The sequence below is a fragment of the Paroedura picta genome, chromosome 12 (assembly GCF_049243985.1).
Source record: "Paroedura picta isolate Pp20150507F chromosome 12, Ppicta_v3.0, whole genome shotgun sequence".
Lineage (NCBI taxonomy): Eukaryota > Metazoa > Chordata > Lepidosauria > Squamata > Gekkonidae > Paroedura > Paroedura picta.
In genome coordinates this window covers 21,824,023-21,844,870 of record NC_135380.1, presented here as the reverse complement: position 1 = coordinate 21,844,870, position 20,848 = coordinate 21,824,023, and the positions used below count along the sequence as shown (strand labels likewise).

Below are 20,848 nucleotides of genomic sequence, written 5' to 3'. Positions count from 1 at the left end.
TATTATTATTTTTACAAACAATCACAACTCGGGTTATTCACTAGTATTTAAGAGCTGACATAGCGGCCACAAAAAGTATGCAACTATTTTTGAACACAGGAAGCAGCTTCATGCATTAGGTGCCCAACTAAATGTTCTCTTTCTATCTTCTAGAAGCAAATTAAAGGCATTTTATACTGCTGCTACCAAATAATGTAACATTTCACATCTCTTGGACTGTTCTCAGCAGGAATTGCGCTAATTGAAGGTCCAAATCCAGTTTGAGGAAGGCTAGGAGGGATCTTCCATATAGTCTACATGCTAATTCCATAAAGAGAACCTGTGTGAGAATCTAGTCTCTATCTCAAGGGAATCTAGAATCTATCTCAAGGGAAATGAGGGTTTTTTGTGTGTGGGCGGTATATTTTATCGCTCTTAATTTCTAAGCTGCCTTGAGCCATGAAAAAAATATACTGTTTTGCAAATTTCTACTTTTTCCCCCTCTGAGTAAAGCAACCAAACCATAAACAACTCAGACACAATAGTCCGCATCCGTGCATCTAATTGGAATCATCACAAAAGACACCCAGTGCAAAACTCTGCTGTCAGTAACAAAAAGATACAGGGAATTTATACTATGTCCCACACCGTAAAGTACGGACAATGACTCCCAAAAGTGGAAACAAAAGGCACAATCGAATAGAATGGCACAGTGAGAGCTAATTTCATACCAGCCACTTCCCCCAGACAGTGGTGTTGGCTGCCATGACAAGAATCCAGACAGGGTTTGAGTACAACCAATTTTTCCAGCTCACAGCAATGGAATGCATAAGCTCACCCTCCAAGCAGTAGGTTTAAACTCAGCATGGCCTCGGATGTGGATGCACTTAGCATTATTCCTTTGAACACTTTCATTCCACATTTTCTTGCAGCTTACAGGTCTTTCCAAATCATTCATCAAGGTCACCCATCATGTCATAGGAGCTGATAGCAGCAGAAAGGAAGAAAACAAAACATCTACTCATTCTACACTATTCTGCTGTGTAGAAACCTCTGACTCACTAACGTTTATGCTGGAATCGCTGTTAGGGTTTTTTTTTAGTGTTATTGGACCACTTCCCTGATTTGGATAGTCCGGGCTAGCCTGATCTTGTCCGATCTTGGAAGCAAAACAGAGCCAGTCCTGGTTAGTACTTGGATGGGAGAGCACCAAAGAATTCAAGGGCTGCTGCACAGAAGCAGGCAATGACAAACCTCCTGTGAATGTCTCATGCCTTGAAACCCTATGGGGTTGCCACAAATCAGCTGTGACTCGTAGGTTAAAATGGACATTCAAATTGGGCTACTGTTTAATGCAATGGAACACCAACAGAAAACATATGAGAAATTTTCAGTGGCACTTCCCTGGATCCATTCAAAGCACATTGGAAAAATAAATGGGTTTGCCTCTCACTCTGCAGTCTTCTGTAGGCTACTTTACATATTAAAACTCGGGGTAGATTTATGCAGAGGTCCATGTAGCATACACTTGAGCCTCAGTAGCCAGGCATGACAGTTTCTCAAGTCCCCCAGTCACTTAAAAGCCTCTACCAGATTCCCATCCCAAACCATTCAGTAGAACACCCTCTCTTCCTTCCTTTCACATCTCCCCTCAAATCCCCACCAGCCTTATCCATGTGGTCGTATTCTGAAATCAGTATTTATAGCCCACTTTTCTTGCTGATACTAAAGGCAGATTACAAGAAATTGAAGCAATGCCATCACACATGTAATAGGATGAAGTTTACAAAAATTAGAAAGCAGTGCAAACCAAAAAACAGTACAAGTCAAGTCATCATTCCCAGCAAAAGAGTTTCAAAGGGCGTGTCCAGTGAGAAACTGCTGAAATGGAATTCATCAAGAAGATTCACAGCCTCACCCAAGGACTTAATGAGGACCCGAACTACCTCAGCCATTATACCACAGCACTCTAGGAAAACTAGCAAAATTAAGTGATCTTTCATTACTGTGACAACAAATGTTCTGAGTGATTTACTTAATTATATCTGATTGTCACATAATTGCACTCTACCCTGTCCTTCCTGCATTTTATAGTTCATTTACTCTGTTGTTGCCTGCCCCCCCTTCAAATCGTATGTGTACACATGTACCCAGATATGTGCCTATAATGAGGATCTGCCTTAAGCATCTGATGAAACTGACACCAGCCTAAAAAGGTTTATTGTGGGATAAATATTTATTAATCTTTATGGGAACTAGAATCTCACTTTTCTGCAAAGCCCTCTCTGCTCATTGAACACTGAAACAAAGCTTAGCCATGTTTTATTCCATCCATACATAAATTACACGCTGCCTTTCACCCATCCTTTTTAAAAATCTTCTTCATTGCCCAAGTGCGGATTGTAGACTCTTGGGCAGGCTTTATCAGCCAGGGTTTTGTGATGCCCTGGGGTTCCTTGACAGCCCAGGAAGGGTTTCCTGAATGGGTGGGAGTTAATTAATTTTGAATATATTTTTAAATGAATTAAGTATTGATCAGGTGATATAACAAAGATCCTGAAGAATCAACTCAAATAGTTTGGCCACCTCATGAGAAGGAAGGACTCCCTAGAGAAGAGCCTAATGCTGGGAGCGATTGAGGGCAAAAGAATGAGGTGAATGGATGGAATCACCAAAGCAGTCAGTGCAAGCTTAAATGGACTCCAGGGTCGCGATGGGTCGGACACGACTTCACAACTAACAATATGATAACATAACAATTTATGGTCATGTTGACCTGTTCGCCCTCCCAAATGTCTCAGGGGTTACTCAACGGTAAAAAAGTTGAGAAAGGCTGCTCTTTGGGATAGGAAATAAGGGGATTCTATGTTTATATTAAGAGCCTCTTGTGGCGCAGGGTGGTAAGGCAGCCAACATGCTGTCTGAAGCTTTGACTGAGGCTGGGAGTTTGATCCCAGCAGCCGGCTCAAGGTTGACTCAGCCTTCCATCCTTCCGAGGTCGGTAAAACGAGTACCCAGCTTGCTGGGGGGTAAACGGTAATAACTGGGGAAAGGAATGGCAAACCACCCTGTATTGAGTCTGCCAAGAAAATGCTGGAGGGCGTCACCCGAAGAGTCAGACATGACTCGATGCTTGCACAGGGGATACCTTTACCTTATGTTTATATTATATATATAAATAGTCTAATTTTATCATCTTCATCACTGACAAGACATTTCCTACTAGTAAGTAAAGCCCCTTGTAAGAGCACCCTCAGGATTGTGGATATTGTGAGGAAAGACTGGTCCTTCCAATTATTATTATTACTACTACTATTACTATTTGACACATTGAAATTTGTTCAAAACATCCAAACACATTATTAATTGGTTTTATTTACTTCATTTTAGTTCAGGTTTCTTGCCAGACTCAAGGAGGATTATCTGTTTAATCCTTCCAACAATTCTGTAAAATAGGCTCACACTATCATTAATCACCATATTATGCGGAGGGCAGCTGAAAGCAGAGAGGCTTGCCTTCAGCCAGTGCTGTCACAGCCAGGGTAAAATCTGAAACAGGGATTTGTTTTAATTTATGTATTGAAATACTTATACCCTGACTTTCCTTTGTGGCTCAAGATGGCTTACAAATCCAAATTTAAACACATGCAAAGTGCAAAATAAAACCCCCAATAACCCTCCTCCCCAACCCTCCTCCCCCCAAAAAACACCCAACAAATCAAGACAACCACATGGCTGTGTCAGAGAGCAGTGACCAAATCTCCTATTGATTTTATCTTTCTTCAAAACAACCGTACACCAGACTACTGTGGGGTGGGGTGGGGTGGGGTGGGAGCCAAGGCAGGGCTGACCATTTGTTTCTGCAGATCAGCTGCTTAGAAGCCTGTTTCCCCAGCAGGAAAACAATTACCTGTAATTTAGATCCTTAAAAAATGAGGAGAGAGGGAAGGATTAAACACTTCCTAAATACCTACCTAACACACCATCACTACCCCGAGCAAACTGTTAATCTCTCAAGGCTGTTTTTTAGCAAAAATAAAATCAGGAAATTTGATCACAGGTTGCTTGCCTCACTTAAATTGCTCTGCTACACTAGAGACCAAAGACAAAAGGGTCAGGGAGTGCTATAAATCTAAATTAACAAATAGTGTCGTTTAACTGAGCATAGTACACATTTTGGGGAAGCTCAGCTTGGATTTTCTCATGAACTTTAACATCTTGCAATAGATTGTTTCCGTCTCCCATTCCCAGCTCTGGTTTACTCCTAAATACTCCAAATTTCTTCTGAAAGATTCAGCCCAGAAGCAAGTTGAAACAGGACAATCCCAGCCAGCCTTCTGACAGGAGGCATGCATTTACAAGGAACTGTAATCTTACTATTTATACACCATTCCTTCAACAGCCAACATTATGTGCGCACCCCCCCCCCCCCCGTTCTACAGAGGTTTTCATGCACAATTTCCTAAGAACTTTTCAAAATACAGGGCATGATCTAGCCAAAGGGAAGCATGTTCAAGTCCCACAGATTTTAGGCAGAAGATTCAAGCAAAATCTCTCCCAGCAACATAAGAATGCATCCAAAATTTCAGGCTAGTTGGCAATTCTTGGGATAACACTAGAGGGGCTGTCCTGTTATTCTGCTGAAACAAAAATAAGAATCTAGTGGAACTTTAAAGAATAACAAGATCGCATTCCATCATAAACTCACTTGCCCACCTCTGATGCAATGTAGCAGGTTGTTACTAGGCAGGTACATAATTAGAGATTGTGCTAATGTTCCCCAAGATCATTCCCAAAAAGATCTTCCAATGGAGCAATTCAAAGCAGGTCTACTCATAAGTGAGTTTAATTGGATTCCCATGTGTGTTTAGGACTGGAACGAAAGCAACAAGAAGGTTCCCTGGGTCCGTCACTCATTTTTGAATATCACCATTCTTCCTCAGATTTTAGAAATACAATCCTTCACTCTGAAGGTAATCGCGAAGCATCCTTATGAAACATGAGAGAAGAAGCCATCGTGTACACTGCCTTCATGATACAAGAAGAGTAAATTCCTCATAGAACCTGAGGAGGAAAAAATATTCCCCTTTATGCCAAAAATTCTTATCTCCACCTTTCAAATTCTGGTTGTATGTCAGGGATCAGAGATAAGAGATATTGTTACAGGCAACCCAGGTTATGAAGGCTGAAGATATGTCTTAGTTATATAACGATTAGAGTTTTCAAAGTCAAAACCACACATTCATTAAGGCCAAGCCAATATGCAGGGTTTTGAGATGCTCAGAACTCTTGAACAGGCCAGGTGTTACAAAATAAAAAATAAAAACAGTGTTTTACTCAGAATTTTCTCCACTGCTTCACGCAAGGGTCCACAAAAGTAACAAACCCCACAGCAACAGCCACTCAAGTTGCTAAGGTTGCCAACCTCCAGGTAGCACCTGGAAATCTCCTGCTGTTAAAATTGATCTCTAGACAACCAGGATCACTTGCCCTGGAGAAAATGGCTGCTTTGGAGGGCGGAGTCTCTGGTATTGTACCCTGCTGAAGCCCCTCCCCTCTGCAAGCCCCACCTACCACAGGCTCCAACCTCAAAATCTCCAAGTACTTCCTAACTTAGAGCTGGCAACCCTATTGGAGGGGCACAAAATGCAGCAGCCAATTTAAAGTTGTGCAGGTCTTGGCCTGGTCAAAATTTCCAGGGAAACCTTCAAGATCTGTGATGGAAAGAAGGTGAGCACAAGCAACAAAATAAAGGACAGAATTTGCCTATTCAAACTCCACTCTTCTCTACAGTAATTATTTCCAATGTGAGGCAAGCTAGGAGGGTTTCCAGGGGATGAAAACAAGCTCAGCAGAAACGGCAGCTGACTGATCTTCCTGTCACGCCTCCGCAGAGCTCAAAGCTTGTACAGAGGAGAGGGCCTTTGGGCTGCTACCTTTTGCTACTGGCCCTGTTCCTGTGCCTTCAACAGCAGCCACCTGACACAAAAACTGAACAAGTGAAGCTTTTATTGGCATGGAAGGAAGAGGTGGGAAAAGCCTCAGCTTCCGCATTCCTCCATGTCAGGCTGTAACTAAAGGCAGAGAAGCAAGTATGAGGTGGGGGCAACCCTTGAGAGCAGGTTGTAACTGCACAACTTTAATTGCAGCTAGAATAGAATTTTTTCTTATGAGGTTAAACCCTCTCTTTTAATTTCCATGAAAAATCAATTAATTCTTCCTTAATATCTACTAACTTATATGTTATTTCTTATTTCAGAATGTTTTTATGTACAGAGCAGACTGCCATAAAGGTAAAGGTAAAGGTATCCCCTGTGCAAGCACCGAGTCATGTCTGACCCTTGGGGTGACGCCCTCCAGCGTTTTCATGGCAGACTCAATACGGGGTGGTTTGCCAGTGCCTTCCCCAGTCATTACCATTTACCCCCCAGCAAGCTGGGTACTCATTTTACCGACCTCGGAAGGATGGAAGGCTGAGTCAACCTTGAGCCGGCTGCTGGGATCGAACTCCCAGCCTCAATGGGCAAAGCTTTCAGACGGCTGCCTTACCACTCTGCGCCACAAGAGGCTCATCAGACTGCCATAGGCAACATCAATTTCTGGCTCTGAGTCTGATAGTATGGGCAGTTGTGACCTACCAGGCACCAAGAATCCCCCCCATTTTAATTCCTCCTCGCTATGAATTTACCCATTCTTGGCCTCAGCTGGTCTATCATACAGAGCTGCCATCTTAGGGAATAAATTTAGAGTCCAATGTCACCTTTAAGGCCAACAAAGCTTTATTCAAGGCATGAGCTTTCGTATGCATGAACACTTCCTCAGATACAATGCCATAGGATGGTAGTAATCAGTTCAAACTTATAGGCAAAGTGGGAGAGTAAATTAACACACAGCATAATGAAAATGGTTAACAGATTCCAGAGATAAATAGGAAAAAACAGCAATTTGGATTTGTTTGTATTCCCTTGAGATTGAATTGCATGGGAAACATCTTGGGTTCAATAAATATGTCCACATTCAGAGAATAATGGGATGATCAATTGCTGACAGCAATTAGCTGAGACCCTGCCCTTCTGCCCCATCTGTCCACTCATCTTAGGGATTACTGACTCTGAGCACACAAAAATACGTCCTCCTTAAATACAGTCTGTTAATCAATTAATATGAAATAGGTTGCACCAAAGTAGGTTTGCAGAACATCAGCACATCCAAGCCAGTGATCATGAAAGGCAAAGCAACTCTGAGAGTCTTCCAAGCCAAACTGTAGTGATTCATTGCTCCTTTGCATTTCTTAAGCATAATTACCAAAGAAGCATATAAAAATATATATATATTCAACAAGTTTATATCTTCATGCGCACAGCTGTAAGTGCATATGCTGCAGACTACAGTTTTTGTATCATGTCCTATGACTTATCAGTCATTCTATCCAAGAGCCTGGGTCCTACCATGATGTTGGGGGGGGGGTCACTTTTCCAAAGAAGGATTCATACGTTTGCAGGAATTCTGTTGTGATAGGCAGCATGGCAAAAGGTCACAGGTAGATAACCCATGGTAGATAGGGTCAGGAAGAAATGACACATCACATTTGCAGGTGGACATGGAGACAGAGAAAGAGCGGATTCTTAGTGATGGTTATGAAAACCCTGCACCTTACCAAGGGGAGGCCAGCCCTTGGCTACAAACCCCCAGGAAACGGGGTGAAGATTCACCCAAGCAGTATCCTATCATGCTGCATTGTCAAGGTCTTGTGTGTGTGTATTTAATACTTTTCACTCCTGCCAGCTTACTACTGTTAATTGTGTTTCATCATTATTTTAATTGCAATTGCCATTTCTAATATCCCTGTGGGCCGTGGGGTGTAAGCGCTCTGGGACACGTATTTTCAAATAAAACAAACATTAAGCCATCACGCTGAGCACAGACTTCAATTTTGCACACTGCAGCTGCCAAGGTTCATTTTGAATTGTGATAACAATGTTGTAGGACTACTATCCTAATATCGCTTTACCAAAATCACCTTTGTGGTTTTCAAATCAATGGATTACAGGGCTATTGCAAAGTAAATGGATACACGCAGAGAAAGGAGAGCCTTCAGCAACAGGAGGGATCAGGCAGTGCTCTTTGTCCTGAAAACTGAGATATTTATAAGCATGCCCCTACTTTCATCAATGAAATGCTGGAGTGTATACAAAAAGGTCCCTCCCCCTATAATGTTTAACAGAATGTTCAGCACTACTGACTCAAAGACTGTATTTCATGGTGATTTTGTACCACACAGAAGTAAACTGAGCTTTGCCATGGAGCCTCCTAACTCCTCCTCTTCCAACTCACTGTACTCCAACCCCTCCCTCCTGGCCTCACAGCCTACCTGCAGGAGAGTCATGCTACACTTATGGGTCCTGAAACCACAGCTGGAGAACCACTAAATTAGAATATTCATTGAAGAAAACAGTGAAGTAAGTAATAAGAATCAGCAATCTCCAACCACTGGATGCAGTTTAACTCCTTATAGACTGTGCATCCAAAGCCACTAGAAACAGATTAAAGTTATACTTTTTATTACCTGAAATTCTCTACAATGGACCAAGGTTCCTTTGAGATATGGAATAACACTGTGCATCTTTAATTCAGCCTTCTTCCCATTTTGTTCCACTGTTTTTCATGGGAAATGAAAGTGTGATCTGAAAGATCTTGTTTGTCTTCTTACAGCAGGGATTCCTAACCAGGGTTCTGGGGAACCCTGGGGTTACGCAAGAGCTCCCCAGTGGTCACGTAGCCTTTCCCAGAAGCTTGAATGGCCCCTGACACACCTTGATGTCACTGGAGCCTACTTCTCCTGTTGCTCACAGGCCTAGTCTTTATCTCCTGCATCTTACATCCACGTCCGCTTCTTTGAAAGGGCCTGTCACCACTTCCAGGGTTCCTCAAAGCATGAAAAATATTTCAGGGGTTCCTTCATGGTCAAAAGGCTGAAAAAGGCTCTCTTAGAGTCTGAATCTCACCTCAGCCATGAACTCACCATGAGGCTCCCAGCAAGCCCTCTCTCAGCCTCAGCTTCCCCCCACAATATGATGATAATAATACCAGCTTAACCTGGGTAAATTCCTCAGAGTTCTTGTAAGGACAATGCAAGTGAAGTCCTTAGAACATCCTAAGGGTAAGGGAGCTCTACACGCTTGTCTTTCACAGAGTCTTTTGTTCCCCTCAAGTGGGTGTTCATCAGTTGTAATATTTTTCCCCCAGTTAACAACAGAATGAATTAATTTGCATTCACACTGATTTTTCAAGAGTGATTTTCAAACAAAAACCAAATTTGAGACTCGTATGAAATTTCGTAAAGGTTTCACACAGAATCCAATCAAAGCACATTATCTCCACCCACTAGAGCTTATGTATCAGTGGATGAGGATCGAGGCTAGAGTGATGGCTTATTGGTAGAGCTCATGGTTTTCAAATGGAATAGATCAGGCCCATCATAAATTACCTCAGGTACTGTGAAAGGTCCCTCTCTGCCCAGCACTGTTAAGTCACTGCAAGAATGAATAGAGGATCCAGTGAACTCAATACTGAGCTAGATGGTGTAATAATCTGACTCTCAATAGAAGGCAGATTCACGTTGCATACTCCCTTCTTCACCCTATTTGTCTTTAGAAATAAGATACATCAGTGCATTTCTCAAACTGGGATCCAAGCTCCCTTGGAGGTCCATGAGGGTACTTCAGGAGTCATTTGAGTCCTTTAAAATGACAGAGACCTCCTCACAACCACCTAGCTAATTTGAAAACAGAACTCAGTTTTCCAGAGACAGGGACTCAGCACCTTCAGGAACAGGACAAAATTGTCTTTCCTGTTTTTGGAAAGGTGTGAGCCCACATAGGTGCCACCACCTGCATTCACCTTGCTTCTAGATCACTTCACTGAGAACACTAGCCAGAAAACATGCTGATTGATTGTCGGAAACCAACAGGTCAGTCCTAGACATCTCTATTTGATGAGTGGCACACATCCCTCATGCAATCATCTTAATTACTCTCAGTATACAAGTGAATTGTTTTCACTCTTATTTTCAAAAGGTTTCAACTTAAAAAAGAGACACAATACTTTGCATTCCTCACAGACAATAACAGAGGGCTTCATCCAAATGTTAGAAGTTCCTGTTATGTCTGATGCTGACTGTTTGCTGTTTTTATTAGCTGCTCTGAAAGTTTCAGGCCTTTCCCTCCCTTGTTCAGTCAGCCTCTAGCCTCTAGCTACCAGTTAGGTAAAGGTATCCCCCCGTGCAAGCACCAAGTCATGTCTGACCCTTGGGGTGATGCCCTCTAGCGTTTTCATGGCAAGCTACCAGTTACTTACCAGTAACTGCGTTTCTTGCTGTCTCCAGTGTAGAATCCCTTCTAAGCAAGGAGTGAGACAGATTAGAAAGGTTTTGAATTATGGTCCTATCGAGCCAGCTATCAACTGAGATCTGATCTCGTGGTGTGGGTCATGTATGTGTACAGAATTCTTTGCTTCTATCTTAAACTGGCTTTTAAACTTTAGCCAAGAAGGTTCTTATACAATTTGAAGGATGCAAGGAGACAGAGGTTTCTGCAAATCATAAGCAACCTTGGAAGAGCGCTGTCCAGCACATGGTTTTATGCTGACAAGGAAGTAGGGTTTCAGGGGACCATGAAAACTTGAAAATCAATATAGCAAGTCCTCAGCTTGGTATGGTCTGAGGATGTTTGGCTTCTCATAGATCCACCTCAGTGAACAACCTTGTTCTGGAGCTCCCCATGTGATACTGAGTCCATGGTCCTTGCTTATCATTCTTTCACTTGACATTGCACATGTACATGTTATCATAAGGCAGGCAACTAGAGCATCACCAACCACCAGCAGCATCAGGGGCACAGTGTGCATGGTGGCCAACATAAGTGAAAGTGGAGTTTTCCCTCAATACAGATGTAAAGACTGGGGGGGGGGCAGACCGCAGACATTTTTTTCCCCTGGGGTCTTCTCTCCCCCCCCCAGTTTTTCTGTTTGAAAAAGCAGCAAGCTCAGAAGAAAATACCCTAATGGGAAAAAAATAAAATACTTTTTATGAAAAGATTTTACCCACTCAAAATGTGACCATGAAAAAAACTATGTACAACTATCTCCAGTATTTGAAAATAATTCCTGTATATACTGTGGAGGTATACAACATATTTTCAAGAATGTGGTTCTTGTTTAAATGTGAATATTTTGGGCTGCAATTGATATGCTGTCATGTGTTTGAATTGTATCTACAGAGAAACATGGGAACAAAGTTGAAAGAGGTCTGAGTTTTAATCATCATCACATCCCCTTATTTATAGCCTGCCCTTCCCAATTGGCTCTGGGCAGATCACAACATATTGAAACAGTTAATAATTATATAATTAAATGTGTGTATAAATAAATAACTTAAAAACTGCCTCTTAAAATGTCAATGGAGGTGATTAGTTATGATGGCAATCAGTACTTTATAAGTGGGGGATTCTTCGGCAGGTAGGCCAACATTCCTCGATGTTAAAATCCTCGATGTTAAAATCCTGGCCGCAACCAAAAACTAAACCAAACAAAGTGACACAGTATCCACTTCACTCTAATTTTGCTGAGTTAAGCAGCCAGCATTAAAGGCAAAAACACTCCCTGGATGTCAGAGTACCAGGCATGCCACCACCTTTAAATAAGCATTCAGTAGATAATTAAAAGACTGAAATACATAAAAATATTTCTAGACTCAACTTGCCTCCTATCTAGACTTCTGGTGTATCACTGCAGACTTGGACCAAGGATGTACTGAGTTCTCTGAGAGGGCGGAATGCGGTCTGTGTTGTTAGGAAAAGATCTCCCTATCTTTAAAACTGAGCTCACTTCTACCTCTCCCAATTCTATCATATGTCCTACAGTAAATTGTCTGTGAAGGGAGTGTGAAACCCATCCACAAGGTCAAGTATGTGATGCCTTTAGTTACCAAGTGACTAGAAATCAGCTGGAGAAGGCAGCCGAAGTTGCCTCTTGTTTCCTCTGCTCTGCTCCAGAGAGTTTTCATTTGCTATCAACTGACCTGGGAAGGTCCTGGGTTGGATGATCTGCATGTCGTTGGCAGCCAGCTGACATCTCTATGGAGATAGCTTTATGAGGAGAACAACCTACCACCAGTGCAGCCCAAACAATCCATTAGAAGTAATGAATGTTTACAATTCCCATGAGGTCCATCTTTTGACATCTACTGTACCCTAGGAAGCCGCAGATCCAGTGACACCAGACCTTGGATCTCTCTGTGCCCTTTTCACAAGGCTGGCAAGCCTTCACAGATAGATGGCCACAATGCCATTCCTTGACTTGCTTATGTTTCAGGTGCTCTGCTGCATATCAGGAAAATACACAAGGAGTCTTCAAAACCCCAACCACATTAACTACTAAGGTGTGCTACTTCAGCCCACCATATGACTGGTGTAGTTGCAACCATTCCTAGTGACTATAAATGCACCAGAAGTGAACACAATGGAAGCACTCCTCATGACCTCTTTATCAAATAGCCTTGGTTCACAGTGTGTGCATTACTACTCTCACTAACTTTCAAAGGAAGCTTCGTTCTATGCAGTACGTTTAAGTTCAGAACGGCAACCTAGCAGCACAAGCAAGTATAGTTCAAGCTCACTTATTTCACTTGGCTTAGATTAGAGCAACTCTGAATAAAAGTGCAGGGAGGGAACTTTCTTCACTTGGGACTTGCATTCACACAAACACACACACACAAAGTCCAGAATGGAGTCAGGCAAACCCTTTGTTCTTGATGTTAATTTCCTCCCTGTGTATAGATATCTTGTATAATTTACTCTGTACAATTATCCAAGCACTGGCATAGCATCTAAGAGGTGTTGGCGTGGGAGCTTTTCCAGTTTCCGGCTTTGTGCTCTATCACCAGAAACCTATGCAGACTCAGGGCCATTTAGGTGTTGTTACAGCCATTAGGCAGGTAATTAATAGCAAGCATTTTTTTTCTGCATGGTTTGAAGAACATTTGTGTGACCCATCTACATGAACAGGGGGTATCTCATACAGAATCAGCACCATGCTAGCAAAGGTGTGCCGGAGGAAAGAGCCACACAACCGAGATCTTGTGCTTAAGTAATTTAAACCATTTCCCAGATATATTATGGGATTGTTTGCAAGTCACTGGCTCCCACAACGTTCCAGGCGGCCTCAGACATACCCAAGATGCAAGTTCTATTCACATAAGTTGGTTTCTCCACATTTCCCCTTCCACTGTGGTCTACAATGTCCCCCAAATCCTGCTTGTGGTGGGTGGGTGGAAATGTTCATTCACCTAAAAATGCTTGGCAGTCAGTGTTCACAGCAAACACCTTATTGTTAGAATTTCTGAAAAACACCGTTTTCAAGGCAAACTTCTTACCTTGATTCCTTTGGTAAATCCAATGGACTGAGGGCCTTAGAGCTCTATCAGTATTAGAACATATGGCACATAGATGACAACTGTATATGGACTATCTTTAGATATTTGGAAACCTTTTCTAGAAATTTGCACGTAGATCTGCCATCATTGTTATATTTTTTCATATATATATATATATACACACACACACTTTTCTTACTCTATTTTGTTTCTGAGTATTGAGGTTCCCTCCCCCTTGTTCTTTTCTTTGGCTTTTAAAAACAAATAAAAGGTAAACCACAATACTAACCAATAAAACAATGCCATCTATATACCCGATAGCTATACTTACACAAACGCATAAAAAAATATAGCACAGCATGATGGCGATTAATATGCAATTATTTCTCCCTAAAGTACCTTTGGCATCCCAATCGTAAACAAATTACTGGGTTAGATTGAAAGAACATTGAGTGGAAGCAAAATAGCCACTAGCATTGTTCCACAAGCATTTGTTGTGCAAAGGGTTATACAGTGCTATAATAGGTAGGTTGTATAGCAAGCTTGCAGAAAAGCACCTTTGGATTAGTTTCTGTTCTCTCACACAATACGCTAATATAGTGATCTGCAATATTAAGGTATAATTACTTTATAATTTTAACTCAGAATACAGCGCAATGTTCCAGCACAGAGCACACAAAGTCATTTGAGGGCTAGAATTTTATGGGAGTTCCATTGCCCCAAACATATCTGGATCATCCAGCTGCTATCTAAGAATTACTTTTGGCATTATAGAATGCAAACTTCATTCCCTCATACACAGACCGCTGAATAAAGTTTGAGTCCAGTGGCAGCTTTAAGACCAACAAAGTCAGATATCTATGCACACAGAGGCTTATAAGTTGAATACAACTTGGTTGGTCTTAAAGGTGCAACTGAACTCAAACTTTCTTCTGCTGCTCCAAACCAACATGGCCAGCCACCTGAATCAGACTACTGAATACACATGCTCACAAGTGAGTTCTTATTGAATATTACTGAATGTTTTATTGAGTACAATCAAGGACTGCCACTTCTGGAGTGAAAGTTGTGCAATGTTTTTAACAGGATGAATGAAAACAATGCAACAGAGAGCGCTAGCTTTACTTCCCCGATTGTATTTATTTGCTTATTTGCTTTTTTATTTATTACACTTATAGTGCGCCTTCCTCCTTGGTGGGACTCAAGGCGGATTACATAAAAACCCATAAAATCCCCAATCGTTAAAACTATAAACCTCCAGATGGCAAAAAGAAAATCCGTCCACCACCACCCCCCAACCATCTACAAAGGGGTTCAATCAATAATATAGCAAGGTCGGGGGGGGGGGCAAATATCTTAACCCAGCCTCAACCAAGGACCTGGCGGAATAACTTGGTTTTGCCGGACCTGTGGAAATTTGGCAGTTCTGTCAGGTCCCTCAGCTCTTCCTGGAGCTCATTCCACTAGGTCGAGACCAGGACCAAAAAAGGCTGAGGCCAGGCATATGTCTCTGGAGCCAGAGGTCACTAAGAAGAAGAAGAAGAAGAAGAGTTGGTTCTTATATCCTGCTTTTTTCTACCCGAAGGAGACTCAAAGTGGCTTACAGTCACCTTCCCTTTTCTCTCCCCACAACAGAGACCCTGTGAGGTGGGTGAGGCTGAAAGAGCCCTGATATCACTGCTTGGTCAGAACAGTTTTATCAGCGCCGTGGTGAGCCCAGATTAGTACCGACAGTGCAAAGAGTCCTGCGGGGGGCATAAGCAGATAAGCGGTCCCTCAGACAGGCAGTGCTCAAGCCGCATATGCCCTCAAGGTCAAAACCAAAATCCTGAATTTGATGGTAACCAGTGCAGCTGCCTCAGCACAGGCTGGATATGGGTCCTCCAAGATGAACCAGTGAGGGCCCTAGCTGCTGTGTTCTGTACCAGCTGGAGTTTCTGGGTCAAAGATAAGGGTAGGCCCGCATAGAAGGAGTTACAGAAGTCCAGTCTAGAGATGGCTGTCACATGGATCACAGTGGCTAAACAGTCTAGTAGCCTCGCTTGATGAAGATAGCAAAACTCCGTGCATGCTACTAAAGTGACCTGTGCCTCCATCGATAGGGAGGCATCCAGAATCGCTCCCAAATTCCTTGTTGTGGGCGAAATGTTGAGCTGAGTCCCTGCAAAGATGGGCAGACACACTTCCTGTCCTGCCCCCTTCCTGCTCAACCACAGGACCTCCATCTTGGAGGGGTTGAGTTGCAGGGAGCTCTTCTCTAAACATTCAGCAACAGCTTCCAAACATCTGCCAAATATATGGGGGGGGGGAGTGGCTGTCCATGAGGAGATAGAGCTGGGTGTCGTCTGCATATTGATGGCAGCCCAGCCCATAACTCCGGATGAGCTGTCCTACAGGATGTATTTTGATGGGATGTTTTCTCTGGAAGTTTCTGCACTAATGAAAAATATTCCTCTACAAAAGTATAAATGGCACTTATCATTTTGGGGCTGCATAGGATTCATTTGGGATTTTATTTTGTTTAAGTTGATTTGTGTTTATTGGTAGAATAAATATAAATATTATTGCTGCTAGATTTCCCCCAATGCACAAGCATATTTACCTGCATTTTTTTTTGCCAAATATACCCTTTCTATTTCAGTAACAAACAATCATTTGAGTTTGTAACTGGATTTCCAGTTCCACTGCAACATCTCAGACTCTTAAGAATGGTCAGTCACCAAGGACTGTAGCTCACGTCAGCTGTTGCAAGAGAAAGGGAAGGGGAGTTTGGCTGGGGGAACAACCTCACCCAGAGCCAAGGAACAGTAAGGGAGTTTTTGTCTGGCAGGGAAAGAAGACTGCTGAGGACTGGGAAAGCACGACTGTGAGAAAACATCTCTCATTTGGCCTTGAAATCAGAAGCTTATCTACTGTCTTTGGAGGGATGCGCTAGATTTTACAAACCAATTCAAATAGTCAAATGTATATAGCTAGAACAGCATATGCTTTGCTGCTAACGCTGCATTGTTAGTGCCAAACTGTGCCAAAAAAACGTTCCACGGTACACATCGTTCAAATTTGAGAAAATTTACATATATTTAATTAGCAGGATTTATTTTACTTTTGTATGTCCGAGGGAAGAGCAAACTGCTCCACAAATTAGTCAAAAGATAACCACAGAAACCTCTATTGCTGCCGTCCAAAACACTCATAATAATGTCGGTAAAAGCCAACTGTTGCTTTTAAATCTTACTAAATAGCTTATTGAGATAATGTACAGAAAATGCTAATATTCAGGGGGGTCTCTGTGTTGGTTTGAAGCAGTATGCCCACAAAAGCTTGTGTCCAAAATAAAAGTTTGTTGGTCTTAAAGGTGCCACTGGACTGAAACTTTATTCAGAAAACACTTGGAAATCTCTCTAGTAATAAATAATGCCAGTGAGGAATAATGCAGAATCTACCATGCTTTTGCTCAATTTTTTTCAATGGGGCTTGCGCGTCCGATTTGTCTGCTCCCTACTCCAGCACCCTTCATGACATTCAGCATTCACCATCCAGGGCCTTTGTTTCAAACCCAAATCCAGAAAGTCATGTAGCCATTCCAAGATTACCAGACTGTCAACAAAATTACCCTATCAAATCAAGTGTATGTGAACAAGGATTGGCTGGCATTCAGTATCTGAGTGCCAAACATCAGGATTTTCACAATCAAGCCTTTCATGCCAAGCAGTCGTTGCATGAGCAAAACGTGTAACCCCAAGAGCTCAAAAATGTGTTTATTTGTAACACTTTCATGCCATGCCAAGCAAAACTTGCAGTTGTGCAAAAAAAAAAGAGGAAAGGAAACCCTTTCTTGCTCTTAAGAGGAGCCACCTAGGAGGAGCCACTGTGAATCTGATCCATTGTCAGGTTTCTAACAGTGGCCTGCCAGATGCCACAGGGTATCTCATGTTCAGGGCCCACAGGCATCAGCCCTCACCTACCATCTGCTTCTCAGCATCTGACAGCCCAGTGCGGAATGTCCTCAGAGGTCCCGGTTGGCTATCACACTATTAAGCAACAACAGACCTGCCTTCCAAAAGCCCCTTTTAATATATCTAAGACATCGGCTACCTCTTGTAGCAGTGAGATTCCCAGAACAACAACCCCTTGTGTGACTAGTACCTGTATAATATCTATCTGTATAGAGTCAAAGGGTAACCTGGGTTCTAGTATCACAGTAGAGGGGGGAAATTATGCACCATGCATAATCTTGTAGACATGTCACCCTTTCAGTTCCTTTTTTCCTAACTAAAACGCTTTAATAATGTAAGCCAAATGTTTTAGCCTTGCCTCACAGGATACACACTTTAACCCTGTAATCATTTTGGTTGTCTGTTTCTGCATTCCCCACCCCCCAATTTCCTTCTTGAGATCCTGCAATCATGCCAGTGACTTGTATAAGGGCATTATAATACCAGCTGTTTTGGTCCCAAAGATCCCCTAGTATGGAATCTTCTTTCTGTCTGTCTGTCTGTCTGTCTGTCTTTTTACTGCTGCTGCATGCTGAGTTCACATTTGTAGTAAGGTCCCCATCGCAACCCCAAGGCCTTTGCCTTGATTTGCCCTTGTTTGCTCATACCTCATCAGCATATATGAAATTGGGAAGGGGATCTGCCCTTTCAACCACTTTCACCTCCCACACCAGATTCCAGGGACCACTCAGGAACTCCTCAGCTGGCTTCATAACTAACAGAGCCCAATCGTTACCATCACCTGTAGAAATGGGTCATAATTTGAGCAAACATTTGCCCAACCGATAAGAGGGTAGCTGAAGCTCCCCACCACTGAAGGCAGATGAAGCCCTTCCATATGAGGGGACTATCTCCTTCAACAGGCACTCCAACTTCTTCCTGCATCCCTAAAGCCAACCTCAAAAGCTTTGGTCAGCGGAACGATTGGGCACTCCAAGCATTGCCAGATATTTCCCGCCAGGAAGCAGTGCCGCTAACAGCCACTATGGTCTCCCTTGCACCCTTCCCCCAGGCCTAGCGCAAGCATCCTGTGAACACCAGCAATGTGACTCCAGCACCAGGGTAACCCCCAGGGCCACCAGAACTTCGTCCCACTATCTGACCACCAAGGCCTCATTTCCCACATCACACAGCGACAACCCAGCTTTGCCACCAAGCGCACATGGCCAACCAGGAGCCTCTTACAAAGACTCTTGACAGACCGTGTCAGTACCTGCCTACCGCATCCTAAGCCGACGTCCAAGCGCTTGCCCGAATAACCATGGAAAGGTTCCAAAAGGGCAGAGCCTTTTCAGCGCATCCCACCCAAGCCTTGCTCAAGGGCTGGCGCATCCCACACGAGCCAGAGGCCAGGCACGGCGCGCGTTTCCCCACTGGCCCTTCATATACTTTAGGATCCGCGTAGGGCTCTCGCGTGCGCTCCCCATCCACGCGGCCTCTTGGGGGGCAGCTCGAACGCGGGCAGACCCCCCCCTCCCCTCCCCGCTGACTCCCTCTTGACGTCCCCGGGCTGCGAAAAGGGACGGCAAGGAAGGTGCCGCTCGCTAGAGGCGTCTCTCCCTCGCCCGCCTAGCGAGCGCCTCTCCGGCGGAGTTCCTCCGGGGCACCACCCGGTCGGCCGCTCCACGCGCCGCTCGCGGGCTCCAGGACTAGCACTTTGCCGCCGCCGGGCCGGGGAGGGGGGGGCGTTTGCCAAAGCGGGGGAGGAATAAAGGACCGGGGGGGGGGGGAGAAGAGAGCCAAGGCTCGGCGACATCCCTGCAGAGGGGAGGCTGCGGGGCGCGTGGCCCACGCCGGACTCACCTGGCCGGGAGGCCTGCAGACGCAGCGCCCCGAAGAGCAGGAGCAGAAAAGTGCCACTCGCGGCTCCGGCCATCCCTGTCCCCGCGCCCGGATCAGGGCTCAGGGCGAGCGGGGGCTCCAGTTATGGAGCCTGCGCGGCGCGGCCTCCTAGCGCCGGAACACCCTCGGGGAGGAGCCGTCTCCTCCTCCCCGCCCGCCCGCCCGCCGGCAAAAGGGACGGGCAGAGCGGAGCGCAGCCGAGGCCGGAGTCGGGGGAGCGCCGGACGGGCCCGGCAAATCCTGCCCGCGGGGGAAGGCTTCAGCCTATTATGGGACTCAGGGGGTTAGTCGGCAAAACTACGGGCGGGCTTGGAAGTGTCGGGCAACATCCGCTGCCCTGGGCTTCCGAGCGCCCCGTCAGACTCCGAGGCAGCCCACGAGGATTTATGCTCCGCTCCGCTGGCCTTTTAAGGCGTCTGGCTTTCGTTTAGCCCGCTTGGAGAAGGAACAGGCGTCTGGGCGACCTTAAAGCCTGGCCTCTCTTTATTCTAGCCTTAATATCGGTGCGTTAGAGCCCATTTCGTCACAGGCATGGCGTGGGGCTTCTGTATTTTTCAATTCATTTTGTTTACTATTCCATTGCTCTCACCGCCCCTCTCTGGGAGGGAGAGGTGGGGGGGTTGGCAACACTTCGGTAAAACAGTTCAGTTCAACAATAACAACAATGAAACCATTTAAGTTTCAACCCTTACAAATGATTCTGTTCACTGTCGCTGCCAATCAATCAGTCTCCTCACAAATCAGTCCAGGATGGGAGAAAGGTACAGAGGAGGGCCCTTATTAATCATGATGATTATATACAGCTAGAAAGAGAGAAATGGATAACTTGCAAGGTCAAAGTGCTGCAAAATATTTAACCTGCAAGGCGATTTGCATAAAATTAAAGCTAATTTTAGAAAGGCATGTTCATTCCTATGAGACTGTCTTTACATTTTTAGAATCCTTCCATTGCTTTATTTGGTCTAACCCAGAAATGTTGCTGGACAGTTAGGGGCTGCTGCCATACGAGGATTCAAAAAAATGAATCTCCCTCACAGGGTCCAGCATGGGAGCATGCTGTGATGCCATCCACATGCTGCTCATTACTATCCTCCTTTTCCTCGCTGATGTGTATTTGCACAGACACAATGGAGATCATGCAGAGCCCCCCCCCCCCGCTCCTGTGGCCTAGCAACCCTCCATTTCCTCCACCCCTTCCTCAGTTAACATAAGGGAAAACCTCGGAAGGCCCCCGGGTCATGCTCACAATGCACTTGATGTTGTGTGCACGTTTCCATTTAAACTGGAGCTTCCCGTGATCCCTGCAGGGGAAAATCCTTGCATGGAAGCAGCCTAAGAGTCCTTAACTTTGCAATCTGCTTTTCTTGCATTGTTGATTGTGTGCATCAGTGGTCCCCAACCTTTTTATCACCGGGGACCGGTCAGCACTTGACAATTTTACTGAGGCCTGGGGGGTAGTCTTTTGCCGAGGGACGTCACCGCTGCCTGAGCCCCTGCTCCACTTGCTTTCCCAACCAGCGCCCCTGACTTCCCGCCACCCACTGGGGGGTGCTGCCAATAGCAGCTGCACAGTGCCACACCAAGTGGGAGCCCCAGCTATGGC

At 44.5% G+C, this 20,848-nt stretch overlaps 1 protein-coding gene across 6 annotated transcripts in view; it reads right to left on the bottom strand.

The window, feature by feature from the left end:
- The window catches only part of LOC143821208 (disintegrin and metalloproteinase domain-containing protein 9-like), a 59,253-nt gene extending 39,702 nt beyond the window's left edge, over positions 1-19,551 (bottom strand). For 2 of the 6 annotated variants that reach the window (XM_077304811.1, XM_077304810.1), the window contains exon 1: positions 19,207-19,551. In XM_077304811.1, coding sequence (XP_077160926.1) covers positions 19,207-19,279 — 73 coding nt within the window. In that variant the 5' untranslated portion in view covers positions 19,280-19,551. The remainder of the gene's footprint in view (positions 1-19,206) is intronic. The other 4 variants (XM_077304814.1, XM_077304813.1, XM_077304808.1 and 1 more) reach the window with 3 other exon arrangements.
- Between the last annotated feature and the right edge of the window lie 1,297 nt (positions 19,552-20,848).